Genomic DNA, 15937 nt, shown 5'->3' on the forward strand with positions numbered 1-15937 from the left:
AATAAGCTGGAGAACATACAGAGGAAGATATCTGTGATGATCAAATTTCATGCCATTTAAAAACCCATTGAAGGAATCCGAGATGTTTGGTTTGGAAGCAAAGATTTAGAGGAAGTTGAGCCCAAGCATCCAAAGAACCAGAAAGTGAAAGGGGAATAATCATGTTTGACTTGTCCCAGAAGTCAGAGCTAGAGTCAGCAGGGCCAAGAGGCTGACACAGACTTGATGTCAGGACAAATACTAAGTGTAGCTCTATCCCAGTGCACAAAGGGCTGCCCTGGGAGGGGGTGAGGGGGCTCCCCTATGTGAAGGTCTTCGAGCAGAGCCCAGATGACCAGGAGTCGGGTATTTTGTAGACTGGGCACCTCCTCAGGAGGCAGGACAAACTGGAAAGGCCTTTTCAAGATGAAATTCTTTGAACGAAGGAATGTAAAGGGGTGCTACTGGGCCTCATGTTATGATGAAGAGGAAGAATTTAGAGAGACAGGAACACTTTGTATGAGCTGATGCAGAGCAAAGAAAGCCAAACCACAAAGTCCCAAATAGAATGGAAGCTGAGAATTACAGCACCTACTCCTCTGTACTGGGGATCTCCCTTGGGCGCCTACATGAAATAATGCAAGAGGGCGATAGGGAGGGGTTTAAACCTGAAATATCTGGAGAGTGCCAAACTTCTCATTATCCCAGGATTGTCATAATGACGAAGGCAGAAAATGTTCGTCAAGTGCTTAGCCGGTAGTAGTTACTTAATAAATGTCTGTTTCCTTCTTTCATTATTGTGGGGATCAGACAGGATAATGTAGGTTTGAAAAAATGATTTTGTGCCTGTTGAATATTGCATCGATGTCAGCTAGAACGACCACAATCATTCCTTTCCCTCCCTGCTCCTGCACTGCCATTCTGCCCTTTGGACATTGCTTTTAAGGTGATGAAGCAAAAGTGTTGGATTTTCATCAAAGGACCTGAGTTCAAATCCTCTCTCTGCTACTTTCTCCCTATATATAACCTCAGGAACTGAGCCCTTCCTGTCCTGCCTCCCCGGGGCTTGGACAGGACAAAGAATAAAGGACTTCTGCAAAGAAGAAAAATATTTTATAAATATGAGGTGTCATTATCCTTGAGCTTATATTAGAAGCAGCAGGGGGAAGAGGTCTAGATTTGGAATCCAGAGTTTTGAGTTCAAATCTTGCCTGTTGCCCAATGTTTGTGTGACCTTAGGGGATGTCACTGAACTACTATCGGCCTCAGTTTTCTCACCTGTAAAATAACACAGAGATTAAGCCAGATGCTTCTAAGGTCCCTTCTACCTCTAATTCTATCAATTAATAATCCTACAATCCAAAAATTGAATGGGTTCAACTGTTGACAAGCATTTGCCATGTAAACTTTTTCTTCCTAAGTTTGTGGTTGATTCTTTAGGCCAAAACTCATCTCACCATTTACAGTTCTATGAGATCATCATTTGCTTCCTGTTAATTAAACCATTAAGTGCAGCAGGAAATAAGCCGAAGAGTTCGGGCAGACAAAGCCCCTTTCTCTGAGGGGCCCAGGACCGGGTTCTGTGGATGATTTACAACAGGCCTCCCTTTCATCACTCCTCCTTTGTTGGGAAAGACAGTTTGGGAGAGGGGCATGCTGGGGCCCAGGCTAGAAGGAACTGTGTCCCATCTGCAAAAGACACCAGGTGAAGGGGGCCCCCGGTATATTCTTGAAGAGCTCCCATCATTCCAAAGATCTGATCTGACAGACGCAGAGCCCAGAACTCTACTGTAAACTCAGGAAGCCGGTGACGGATCTTCTGCACAGAAGGCTCCAGTATCTCTGCCAGCTGCAGTGGCTTGGGCTTCCCTGTAATAAGCCCAGACAAAGGAGACCCTCTGGCTCTCACAGCCCTTTTGGAAGATGATGGGGGTGGCGGGAAGGGCTAAGGAAGTGACTGCAGTAAAACATCCTCACTTTAAAATAATGGTGCCCTTCTGCACTTTCCACCAGATTATACTATTGTCTTGTTCACAATCGAAGAGTAAACTCTAACTCATAAACAGAGATGATGGGCTATATTTGGATAAGACATTAAAACCTTTTCTCGGTTAAGCAACAAAAGAAATTTAAATAAGCAGAGTACACAGGAAGGTTCCTTGAATGGGTATAGTGCAGAGGATGGTGGCCAAAACCAAGGGGAGGTAAGTGGGGGTGGCTTCCCTGAATATACAACGTGTGACTGATGGAAGTCCAAGATGGCTGGGAAAAGAATTGTTCCAAAGGCCCTCCCTGGTGCCTCTTCAGGTGCTGCAGTCTCTGCATCCTCAGTGGCCACAGTTACTCAAACCCAGAAGGGAATTCTAGCAACCCCAGGCTTTGGCACCGTTGAGGGTTCTGTGTCAGAAACCCATACAGTTTTATCAAAAGTAGTTATATTATGGGATGCAGTAACATCGACTGAGCTAAGGACCTACGGACCCCTGCACTTTTCTAACTGATTGCCATTTGAAATATCCTATCTGTGTTGTTTCTATTAGCATGTAAATTTCCTGAGAGTGGCAATGTCTGTTTTCTTTTGGTATACTACCTCTTAGTATAATCCTTTGCTCGTAATAAGCACTTAATATTCTTTTTCTTTATTTTCATCCATCCATCCATCCAATCATCCATCCATTCATCTCATCTGGTACAGTCCCTAGCACTAAGAAAGCACTCAATAAGTATTTATTAAATGTTTGGCACTCAAGGCAACTTAACCAAATCAGCACAAGGCCCCAATCCAGAGTGAGGAAGGGAAAGGAAAAGGGAAGACTGGAATGTTGTTAAGAGATCAGCTCCTACCGAGATGGATTTTAATTTTTTTAAAAGATAATTCTTTGTGTTATAAATGAGAATTTGGAGAGCAGAAAACCTGGAGACTCTCACTGATCCCTTAGCAATTTGTTGGTGTTGTTGTGGGCCACTAGGCGGTGCTATAGAGCATAGAATGCTGGACCTGCGGTCACAAAGACTCATCTTCCTACATTCAAATGTGACCTCAGACATTTACTAGCTATGTGTGACCCTGGGAAAGTCACTTGACCTCTTTGCCTCATCTTCCATATGTGTAAAATGAGCTGGAGAAGGAAATGACAAACCACTCCAGTCACGATGAGTGGGACATAACTGAAAAATGACAAAACAACACAAGTCACTCAAAGTCAGGAAGGTTATGAGTTCAAATTCTACCTCAAATACTAGCTGTTACCCTGGGCAAGGCATTTAACCACTGCTGGCCTCAGTTTCCCTAACTGTAAAATGGGAATAATAGCAGCCCCTGTAATACTGCACAGGGTTGTTATGAGGATCGAATGAAATCATATTTGTAAAGAGCTGAGCACAGTGCCCAGCACACAGCAGGCACTAGATAAGTGCTTATTTCCTCTCCACTTCCTCTCTTCCCCCTTGTTTCCTCTGTGAAAAAGCCTTCAGGGGCTCTCTACTGTGTACTCAACAAAATACAAAGTCCTTTCTTAGGCTGGCACTTTCAAGTCATGAGCAAATGTCATAAGATGTCAATCATTTCATGAGGCCAAGCACATGAATGTTTCTTGTGGGCTCCTTAAGAGAATCAGAGCTTTCAGAAACAAGGACTTTGGACATGTGGCGCACCATGTCGCAGGGTCATTCAAAGGGAAGTTATCTGTTGACAAGTATTTAGGCAATTACTACATGCCAGGCTCTATGCTGAGCACTGAGCATGCAAACAAAGGCAAAAAAAAGTCCCTGCCCTCAAGAACCTTCTATTCTAATGGGTATAAGAACATATCTTAAAAAAAAAAAAAAAAAGAAACCAACAAACCCCCAAGCCAGGTACGTAAAAGATGAATACAAGATGGATGACAGGTAACCTCAGAGCAGAAGGCTGGGGGTCCTGTTGAGGCTTGCCTTTAGATGAGTCTTGAAGGAAGCCAAAGATTCCAAAAGAGAGAAAGAGGAGAAGTCAGTACACAGAGACAAACAGAGGAAAAGTATGGAGATGGGAAATGGAGTGACCTATTCAAGGAACAGCAAAGAGGCCAGTATGGTTGGATTACAATATGTATGTAGGGGAGTAAAGTAGAAAACTGGAAAGGTAGGAAAGGGCCAGGCAGTGATGAGTTTTAAATGCTAAACAAAAGATTTTATATTTGACCCTTAAGGTAACAGTGATCATTTGTAGACAACTACCAGTGGATTGGTCAGCTCTTCCATTAGGTGAAGCTATAAGGCTCATTTCAAGGAAATGAGGATGTTTAGCCTGAGCATGAGAAAACCAGGTTGGAGGTAAGGATGAAAGAAGAATTCTTTCTTCTGGTAAGCAAGTGAAGGGTTCTTGTGGAGAAGAAAAGGGAGCTTTGTACTGTTTGACCTCAAGATGTCGGACCAGGAGCAGTGGATGGAAGGTGAAAGGAGACAAATTTAGGCTGGATTTCAGAAAAACTTTCCTGCCAAAGAAAGCGCCCCAAAGTAGAACAGGTTGCCTTTGCAACTGGTAGGTGCTCTTTCACTGGAGGGCTACACACAGCAGCTGGTTAACGACCTGTCCAGCATGTTATAGTGGATAATCTTTGTTAGGTCTGGGTTGGCCTCGATGACCTCTCAGTTTCTTTACAAATCTTGAATTCTGGGATTTGTTTGTTTAGCACCATCACGTACCAGAGGAAGAATGTGAACCAGGGTCTCCTTGGCTTCAGATTTTGCATCTTTTCCTCATACTGATCTCAAACATTCCCCAAAACAAGATACTATTACCCAAAAAGCATCAAAAAAAAGTCCTCAAGAATTGATGAAGGATTTTGATAACATCCAACAAACCCAAACCTAAATCAGAACATTTCACTTCTTCATGTGAGTTATTGGATGAATGGTGAGAAAAAGAGGGAGGGAGGGAGAGGGAGAGAGAGAAAGAGAGAGAGGATTCCCAAAAGGGAATTCTGTTAATATCCACCCCATTCCTCCACACTTCTGTGCCCCAAGGACTTACTGAGTTTCAGCTCCCAGGAGCATTTCCACTTTCTCATTTGCATGGTTACTGAGAACCGTCAGAGTAAACAGGTGACTGGCAGAGCTCTGCCTGGAATAAAGCATGGTAGAACTGTTCTTCAGGGGAGAAGAATTCATTTCTTCATGGTCCCAAGGCTCTACCAACAGTTGGTCCCTCAAAGCATAGTCATTGACTGTATAACTTTCTTCACTATAAGAAAAAGTAGAAGAAAAACAAACACAGATTCAGAACCCCGAACTCTACCCATCAAAATAGGTTACTTTGTCTCGACACTGCTTACAATTTTGCTCCTCATTATACCTTATCTTACTGCTTCTTTTGTAACTTACAACATTTCCTAACATATGAGAGAAATATAAAGAAGGGTACAAGCTTCATGGTTAGAACACATCTCATTTTCCTTTTTTATTTGAACAGAATGATTTAGAATATTTTTATACGGAATGGAACAGAGCCATCCATATCATATAGTCATTCTTGGAGGATATAAATTATTACTACAGAAATAATTTCTCTTTCCCCCCCGCTCCTTTCTAAATATAAATTAACCAATGCAGGAGAGCCTGTAGAAACACATTAAATTGTTCCATCCTCACACAAAGTGTACCAAAGGATTCAAAAACAGTAGAGTTCACCCAAGAATTTCTGAAACTGCTTTCTATATATGTCTTTTTGTATCTCCCTAAGAGGAAAATAGTCTTTTGTAGAAACTTTTGCATGTCTTTCCTACCTGTATTTGTCCTGTTAAGAAAGCAAAGCTAACAATCTCTTATAAAAAGCAAGTCATCCATCTTCAGAGCTGACTTTGTTGTTGAAGATAATACAATCTTATTAAAAATATGATGCTTTTTGGTCCATAGATGGTAGGGCCCTCAACAGAAAAAAAAAGATGAATTTGCAGGAGGGTAGATAGGTTGGGGGTGGGAGGTGGGGAAGATAAGGCTGAGGAGTTAATATGCTTTATTTCAAATACATTGTTGATAAAAGAATAAAACTAATTAGAGATTATTTATAATATTATTCTGACACATCAAATACCAATATGTTAATAACATATGGGGAAATGTGGGAGACAAAAACAAATTTACATTTAGTTTCGGTGACTCCTTTCTTTTGCTCACCTCCCATTTTCTGAGAAAAATCCTTTAGCTTAAAAGAAACTTGTAGGTCAAATAACACAAGGACATTGTTCCTGATCAAGCTATGCTTAGCTGAATCACACGTGGCGGGGGAAATGAAATCCTCCATCAGAGTTTCAGGTTGCACCTTGTAGACTGATGAGCGAACAGAGATCTCAGGCCAGCCTATCACAACTAAGTAAAAAGTCTCTGGAACATATATGTTAGAGAAAGGAACTTTGTTTAAGGCTATTTGGAATCTCATCTAACATTAGGGAGCTACTCCCCAAAATTCCAATATGAGGTGGTCTCACCTTCCAGGTGGTTATTCATAAAAACATCAAAGTAATGGGCCAGTGCACTAAGATTAGTTATTCCAGAGGAATAATCATCGAGAGCTTCACAAACAATACATGTGGAAATTCCCATTCTTTTTCTATTTTTCTTTCTAGTCAGAAAGAATACTAATTCAAATGTCTGTGAGATACTTTCCATCTGGTCACTGGATATATAGTTGTCAAATAAAATGTCCATCCACCTGATAAGAAAATACTAAATTGACTGACAGTTCTATTGGTGTATTTATTAACAACTCATGTTGCTGTATGTAGTTTTTTGTTTGTTTTGTTTTTCTAGGGTTTAGAGAAGGTTTTAGTCACAATAGCCTGGTGAGGGAGGCAGTGAGAATACTCTTATCCCCATTTTACAGAAAAAGGCAGAATGGTACAGGGATAGAGAGGTAGCCTGGAAATTAGGAAGACCAGGGTTTAAATTCTGCCTCTCACACTTTTTGACTGTGGGACAAGATTCATCACTTGGGAGGTCTTTATACAACATCCTATACATTGCAGAGAAGGTGCTAATTTGCATTGGGAGATGAAGTTTTCTCTTCTAGACAATCCCGTACTACTAAAATCTGAGATGCACTCCCTGTCCCTATTTAAAAAAAGAGGAAACCAGATCTTAGACAGAAGTGACTTTTTCCCAGGCACCAAACTGGCTCTCAACCACTCAGTACTCTAGCAACACTTAAAGACTCTACCTTGCTGAGAAGTTGCTGACCTATTTTAGTAGAGGAAGCTCAGTGACACATCCAGTCATCATCCCCCTGCCTATGCCCATGCCCACCCCCATCTCCATCCCCATAAAGATGACAAGTTACAGAGCTTGGATCTGAACCTATATCTTCTCTACCCCATTTTCAGCTCTCCTTAAATAATAACTTTCTGCAACAAGGCTTTCATTAAGCGACAGTCTAGGACTAGTGAGGTGAGGAATTTGCTGTGCTCTGCTCTCATCAGGTCATATGTGGTGTTCAGTTCTGGACACTGAATCTCAGGAAGATCATGAGTAAGCCGGAAAGTGCCCAGCAGAGGATAAGGGGGGGGGGGTGTTGGTGGTGGTGAAGGGTCCTGAGTTCATGCATGGGAGGATGGTTAAAGGAATTGGGCTTGTTTATCATGAAAGGAAGACTTAGAAGGGGAACACGATAGCTATCTTTGGAAGGCAGTCAGGCAAAAGGATTAGATTTGATTTACTTGGGCCCCTGGGCCAGAATCAGGAGCAGTGGCAAGTCTCAGAGAGGCACACGTATCTTCGATGCAGGGGACAATTTCCACAGCGATCAGAGTTGTCCAAAAGTAGAAAAGGCTGCCAGGGAGAGGGGGAGGGAGGCAGTGGGATCCCCTCTCTCAAGTTCTTTAGGCAGTCTAGATGCTTCTTGTTGGGTATATTGCAGATAGGCTTATTAAGAGATTATCTCTGTGATGGGCTAGGTAACCTCTGTGAATCAATCAAAAGGACATTTTGCTTCTCTGGTCTTACTTTCAAGATAAAAAATGGTGACAGAATTTTTGATTCTATACTGATGACCCTAGAAAGTGATTGTTACCATTGGAGGCATTATTCAGTTTGTCTAGGACTACGTCAAACTAAAACAGGGTGAAAAGATCACTTAATACAGAAAAAAGAAAAATTTTTCATAATAATAGCAGTCATTATTTCTTTATCTTTATTGGATATTGTTCAAATCTTATGAAGTAACAAATGTGAAACCTTAGCCAGTACACACATTCACATACACACACACACACACACACACACACACACACACACACACCTCTCACATTCATTCATTTATTCATTCACCTTCACAAATCCGAGGTCCATAATAATCCAGTAAAATGATGCCCTGCCTACCCCAGCTACTAAGTAAATGAAAAAAAAGAGTTTAGGCACTTTATAAAAGGTATAATAAGTCTAGCCAACACCCTTGGAATCCATAAATTGTATTGTACTTACACCTGGTTGATTCTTAAGAGAAGAGGAAAGGTGGCGGAGTCTCCACCCTGGTTTAGAATACCTGAATGGCATTCCTGAATTCAAGCCCTTTGCCACCATGATGGTTTTCTCCAATCTAACCAGTTCATTCATGTCCAAATACAGCAAGCTAGACTGAGGGGGAAATTGCTCATTAGATTTCCTCATCTTTACATTGTTGACCTCTCTTTATTAAAGGAGCAGATGGTGTACAGTCTCTGAAACAATTTGTGTCATGTAATTAGGAAATGGAATTTCTCAGAAAGAAAGAGACCAGTGGAAAAGTCCCTTTTCCCTTCAGTGAGAAGCTTATGTAGTAACTTCCTCTGATTGTCTTGCACAGCCTCCAAGTTCACCAGCTGTCTGTCCACACCAGCTGCTTCAGAAAAGCAGTCGGCTGCCCTGAAGGCAGCAGCATCAGCCTTGTATAAATAAGCCCACTGCTGTCTTACTTGAACACATGCTGAGGTCTCTATTGAGACCAAACCAAGTGCCTGGCGATGGTGCTCTCAGTCAGGAGAACTGCTCTGATAGGGAATGACCACAGTCAGGGAGGAAGACGGATGGTTCTCCACAGTGGTAGGTTAGAAATGAAATGAGACTATTCCTGTCATCACAGATACCACGTTCGACCTGGGGAAAAAGCATGCCCACATAATACCTCCAAAGCACACTCGTGGGAACAGATAGGTGGAGCCAAGAGTGACCTCAGAGAACACCTAGTCCAATCCCCTCATTTTACAGACAAGACAAATGAGGCCAAGGAGGGCTAAGGGTTTTCTTAAGGTCTTATAGGTAATAAGGAATAATGTGGAATTTGAACCCAGGTCTTCTGATATCAGTCAATGTTCTTTTCCCCAGGACTATGTTGCCTCTAAATACCAGGTTCTTGTATGAGTGGGGGGAGGCATCAGCAGTTGGGAGGATGCCAGGGGCATCACAGTGGAAGAAAGAAATGGGAAAAAAAGAAGAAGAAATGGGAAGACATTAACTAGAAACTTTGCCAATCTCACCATTTTGCCAAGAACTAACCTGCTAAACATAACCTCTTTGGGCCAGTCCCCATTGGATCACAGAATAATGGACTTTGGGCTATAAGGCACCTCTGAGGTCCTCAAGTATAATCCCTTCATTTTACAGATGAGAAAACTGAGGACCAGAGAAGTCACTTATTTGTGACAGTCTAGCCATTAGAATTTAGTATTACTGCAATTAATCATTAGCATTAAAGTTATTAATGCCCCAGAGACCAGCTCCCTATTATATTATAGTGTTCAGTTGTAATGGAAATTTTATCAGAATGACTTTTAGACAAAAATATAAAAGGCTAGATTTTTTTAGATTAAAAATTAACTTTCAGTGTATGGTCTGAAGACAACAGTTTTAGTCAAGTCTCTCTCTTATATTTTAAATTTCTCTCACTATCTTTACTCACTCCTTTCCCCTTTACTTTGAAATATGATGAGTATTCCCTTATCCTAAAGAAATATTCAGTGCCCCTCCTTCTTGTAATGGCAGCCATCCTATTGTCATCTACAGATTTACTAGAATTTCTAGAATAAGTAGACTTTCCTTTCTCCCTTCCTCTCATCTTAATTCTGCTTCCACATGCCCAACTACTTTCTAATACATGTTTCTATTTAAAGGTTCCACTGTCACCTAACCTAAAGTAGAAAAAAACTGAACAAACCTAGACTTGTCTCTCCCCTCTTCCATAAATTTGTTAAATGCCTGCTGTGTGCTAGGAACTTATAAATATTATCTCATTTGATAAAGCTTTCCTATCCAAGATATATGAGGAGCTGATTCAAATTAGTAAGATAAAGATTCATTCTCTAATCAACAAATAGAGGAAGGAAAAGAACAGGAGTTTTTAGAAGGAGAAATTCGAGCCTTCAACAACTATATGAAAAGCAAAAGCTCCACATCATGAATGGAGAAATGCAAATTAAAAGAACTCAAAAGTTTCAACTCACACTCTTCAGATTAGCAAAGGTTCTGAAAAATGGAAAATGAAAATTGTTGGAGGGAATGCAGGAAACAGGCATACCTATGCACTTTTGGTGGAGCTGAGAATTGCTCTAGCCATTCTGCAAAGCAATTTCGAACTATATCCCAAAACTCACTCTTTCAACCAGTAATACTACTATTGGCCTAGAGCCCAAAGAGATCAAAGAAGGAAGAAAAGGATCCATGCATATAAGATATGTATACCCATACTTTTATTTAAAGCAAAGAATCGGAAGCTAAAGGGTATCTAGGAAGTAGTAAATGACTGAATAAATTATGAAACATCAATTTATTGCACTGCAAAATAAGAGTTTCAGAGAAACTGGGCGATCTTGCATGAACTGATGAAAACTGGAGTAGACTAAAGAGCCCAATTTAAAAATAGTAATAACGCTGTAAAGAAAACAACTTTGAAAGACTTAAGGGCTTTAATCAACGCAATGACGAGCATCCCAGAGGACCCGGGATGAAACATGCTGACAGTGATGGTGGACTCAGGGTACCGCAAAGCACAAACATTTTTGACATTGCTGATGTGGACATGTGTTTTGATTGATTATGTGTATTTGTTTTAATAAGGGTTTTCTTTTCCAAAGAGTAGGGTTGGTAAGAGGGAGAGGAAAATTGTGGCAGCATTGACAAAAAAAAGCGAAAAAGAAAAGGGTAATTGAGGAATTTTTGAAGAATGCACAGAGGAGACAAAAGGAATGACAGAAGGAGAGAAATAAACAGGAACTTTAAAAGTTGTACATTAAATTTATTTTATACTTAAAAGGAAAGCATAATGGAGACAGTTTCAATTCATACTCTTCTGTTTGACATAAAATATACTCATTTTATTTGGATTTTATGTTCAAGATAAAGAAAAAAAACCTAAAGGTTTTCAATTTCAGTTGATGAAACCAAACCAAGAACCACAATTTCAAAGCTGGCCTTATCCGTTTCTTGTCTCCAGCTTCCATGTTATTTGTTAATCCCTTTTTGATACCAGGCTCTGCTCTTGTAACAACAACCTTCAGGTCAGTCTCCTCAACTTGTACAGTTTCTCTTCTTTGATTCTTTTTTAGCTAAATTTTGAGAACATTTGGTGAGTCCTCATTGCTTTACTTTCTATTTGCCCCTCATTAGAATGGTACAATGGACAGAGCTCTAGTGCTGGAGCCAGAGGCACTACAGTCAGTTCTCACCTCTTGCATTTAATTAATCAATCAATTCAATAAACATTTATTAAGTGCCAACCATGTGCCAGGTACTGTGTTTAATGCCTGTAGACCCTTCATCTCCCTGGGTCTCAGTTTCCTCATCTGTAAAATGAGGAGGTTGACCTCCATGCTCTAAATCTAGGATTCCACCTTTCCAGTATCAACTCCTTCTCTAAATAAAGACTTCAGACTTCAATACTAAATCAATACCAAATTAGTCAATTTCCAACCCAGGGGTATATACTTTGTTATATTCTATTTTTGTGCCTTCGTTTATTACTGTTTCTCCTGATGACAATGCCTTCCCCCCATCCAATACCTTACCCATTCTTTTGGACTTAGTACAAACCCTACTCCTCAGCTTTGCTGGACCAACCTAGCCACCATTAGTGGACCTGGCACTTATATGCTACTTATCATTCATTTTCTTGTGTGTTAAGTCTCTTACCTATGACTTAATAAATAACGCTAAGAAGAGGCATGAGGCACTTATAAGCTAAAATTTTGTCTAGGGACCTGAGCTAGTAAAGAAATCCAGGTCACATTCACTCAAGGCCAAAATCCACATCTTTCACTTACCAAAGCACATATTAGGAGTTAATATTTCATATGTACAGCTATTAGCTCCCACATCTAAAATTAAACTTCCTTGAGATTAGAGACCTATTCACATGCTTCTCGACATTTCCCATCTGTAATGAGCGTACAAAGAGGTTGCTGAATAACTTCTTTTTTGCTTATTGATTCTGTCTCCATAATCAGCTTCTACATTTTCATCCCAGATGATCAAAACGCGAGCTCCAATGTCCTCCAAAGTCCTTAATTCATTCAAAATAAATTTCAATTATGTTCAATTTACTGAATTCTCAAGGAGCATTAGCCAGAATAGCAGTTGGGTGACACAGTGGATAGTACTGGGTATGGAATCAGGAAGACCCAAGTTCAAATCCTTTGTCAGACAGTTACTAGCTGTATGACCCTGGGCAAGTCAGTTAACCTTGTTTACCTCAGTTTCCTCATTTGTAAAAATGAGCTGGAGAAGGAAATGGCAAACCACTCTAGTATCTTTGCCAAAAACAAACAAACCAAAAAAACCCAACAAAATTCATATCGGTTCATGAACAGTTGGACAAGACTGAAAAACAACTAAATATCAGCAAGCAAAGAAGATCAATTAATTGTAACAATCACATTTCTGACAATTATAAAGTTCTTTCCTTTGGTTACAAAACTGTAACCCAACATTTATCAGTCTTTTTGACCTAGCACAATTTTGTTCTAAATACTACAGAAAACTGTTTTCAGTTTCTTTCTAATTTTTTCCTTCTGTCTTTTTGAACACATGAATAAAGCCAACAGCTGGTTGTTGGAAACAATTATATGTCTATATATGTGACTGTCTACTCAAATGAAAGGAAACCTAAGTCTTTTTACCTACTGTTGACTTCTGAGATGAAAACAACTTTCAGTTCAACTTTTGAGATATAATTTCTAGGGCCTTATAGATGGTAGGAATTTATATGTTCGTTGGATTCTCCTTGGGTTCAAAACCTAGGTCCTTTAACTCCAAATCCATAATTTATTTCAAATCCATCATTTTTTCCATTGTATCACACACCAAACTGGTAAATTTCCCAAAGTAAATGCAAATTCCAGCTCTGAACTCAGAAATTAACTACTTTCCACATAACGTAAGGGAATGTCTGTAAACAGCAACTGAAATCGAACCATCAAGGTATCAGCCACCTGGCCTTTGTAGTGAGTGGCAACACAGTGCAGAGTAGCTGTCCTGGAGTCAGGAAGACTTGAGTTCAAGTCTTTTCCTGGCTTTGTGACCATTGGTAAGTAATTTAACCTTTGTTTGCCTCAGTTTCCCTATCTGTAAAATGTGGATAATAATAGTATCTACCTCCCAGGAATGTTGTGAGGATCAAGTGAAGTATCTGTAAAATACCTATCACAGTGTCTTGCATATAAAAGTGCTATATAATTTTAATCTATTATTAGCTATCATATCAGGTACTTGAAGGGATAAAACACTTGTCAATATTATTGAGAAATCAGTTTGACCTTTGAGTGGTCAAAGAGGCCAAGATCACCATTTATGCTGATTCACATGAATTCCCTAATCTTTGGACCTTCCATCTTAGAACCCATCACAAATAATTGTGGAATAACTGATTAAAACTAATCCAATCCCCTCTCCCCCATTTCTACTAGAAACTAGACCATGCTCCACCTTCACATACTTTCAAACTATTCAGACATCCAGTCAGGCTCTCTTAAAATCTGCCTACAACTGCAACCATATCCTCTACCTGTCTCTCATTATAGCCATCAAATCAGCCACCATGTCTGTGATTCCCCAGACCTCTGCTGCTGAGGCACAAGACTTAGAGCAGTCAAGATGACCTTAGTCCAAGTCCTGCCTTCATTATTACATGTATCACTTATTACTGGGATCATTTACTGGCCAAGTATTACTGGCCAAGTCACTTAATCTCTCTCTGCCTCAGTTTCCTCACATGTCAAATAACAGGGCTGGACTGGATGGCCTCCTAGCTTCCTCCCAGCTCTAAAGCTACGAGCCTCTGATTCTAGGAATCCCTTCCTTAATCACCCTGATGGTAATTGGACTATCTTTCTTTCCTGTGAGCTCAGAAGGTAGACTATGTGGATTCTTCAAGTTTAAGACAAAGACCTCTGAATATTGCTTGGTTTTTAACAGGGTCTGAGTCATGTGCAATCACCTGGGCAGTCAATTCCTCAAAACCCCAACAGAACACCATGTACTTAAAATGGGCAACAGTTGATGAGAAGCACAAAAGGACAAGGCACATGAAAATGCAAATAACTGCAGCCAATCTGAGGTTTGGGGTGGATTTTCTGTGAATTCAGAACTGCCAAATGAAGAACCTTATGACCATCCAAAGGAACCTTACATACCACTTGGTCCAACTATCTGACTTTGCAGCCCCTCCAAATGGGAAGGTCCCCCAATGCCTCTGTCCCATCTACTTCTTCCTTTAGGGCCAAGACGATTAAACCTGTTCCCCCTTTCTAGTGAGAGAAATGGTTGCTAATAAAGGGAGATCCAGTCCTCCCCCACATTTTTTTCTAAAGTCTGGATTTTAAAAGTTCAGTCTCTTGAAGGATTTTGCTGATAATGAGATTGGACTAAGATTCCACCCCGGTAGATATTTTTCATGCCCTGCTCAGGCTTGGGTGAGGCATAAAGTCTTTGAACATACTGCCCAAGGCTGGGGGTGGTCTGGGTATAGATATCTAAAGGTGACTGGTGTCACTCTGGGCCTATGATTTTAATATAGCCCACCTCCCGTTATGTTAACTAATCAGAGTTGACTGCCACTCCTCAGGAACACCCACTCTTGAAAGGTATAAAACTGGGAGCCCATCACCATGACTGTCTTTGGTCTAAAAGAAAGGGCCAAATGACCATCCTTTGATTAATAACATGCTAGCCTTGTTAATAAACTTCTTAGATTACTCAGCCATTATGTCTCTCAAACCTTTTTAATCACCACACTTGACGGGGACTGCTTAAATATCGGCCTATATGTCATGCTGGGCTAAATATCCCCACTTCCTTCAAGTGGTTCTCATATAACATGATCTTGGGGACCTTCACCCTCCTCATGTCCACCCTTAGCTCATTCCGTCTATTTGTCAATGTCTTTTTTTTAACATGTAGTTGACTAGGTTGATCAGGATAGGTGGCTATAGAACCTACCTAATCCTGGTCACACTATTAACTCATACCTCTCCTGCCCCTTTCAGCAGCTGGTGGTGCCAAGGAGACAGCACTGGGCCTGCACTTAGGGAGATGTGAGTTTGAATTCAGCCTCAGACACTTCCTAGCTGCATCTATACTCTAGACCATGGGCATCTGCCTCAGCTGTAATTCTACAATTATAAAATGCGGATAATAATAGCACTTACCTTGCTAGGTTGTTGTGAAGATCAAATGCGATAACTAGTTATAAAAGCACTTAGCACATTATATAAATGCTTTTTTCTTTTCCTCATAGGTTGTCTTCTCTCATTAGAATGGGAGCTACTTGAGGGCAGGGACAGTTTTACTTTTTGCTCGTATTTCTTTCTCCTGCCTTTAGCACAGTGCCTGGCAGAGAAAGCACTTCGTAAATACTTCATTGACATGTTGAACCTACCATTTATGAAAACCTCCAATCGGACAATAAACATGCATTAGGCACCTACTGTGTACTAGGCACTGTTCTAAGGGCTGGGAATATTAAGTA

General features: G+C 40.5%; 1 protein-coding gene across 2 annotated transcripts in view; it reads right to left on the reverse strand.

Moving 5' to 3' along the window:
• Positions 1-15937, reverse strand: part of ARHGEF26 (Rho guanine nucleotide exchange factor 26) — a 131639-nt gene that overhangs the window by 4987 nt on the left and 110715 nt on the right. For both annotated transcript variants that reach the window (XM_072618679.1, XM_072618680.1), the window contains one exon: positions 4988-5197. In XM_072618679.1, coding sequence (XP_072474780.1) covers positions 4988-5197 — 210 coding nt within the window. The remainder of the gene's footprint in view (positions 1-4987; positions 5198-15937) is intronic.

Source organism: Notamacropus eugenii, chromosome 6 (genome assembly GCF_028372415.1).
Source record: "Notamacropus eugenii isolate mMacEug1 chromosome 6, mMacEug1.pri_v2, whole genome shotgun sequence".
Classification (NCBI taxonomy): domain Eukaryota; kingdom Metazoa; phylum Chordata; class Mammalia; order Diprotodontia; family Macropodidae; genus Notamacropus; species Notamacropus eugenii.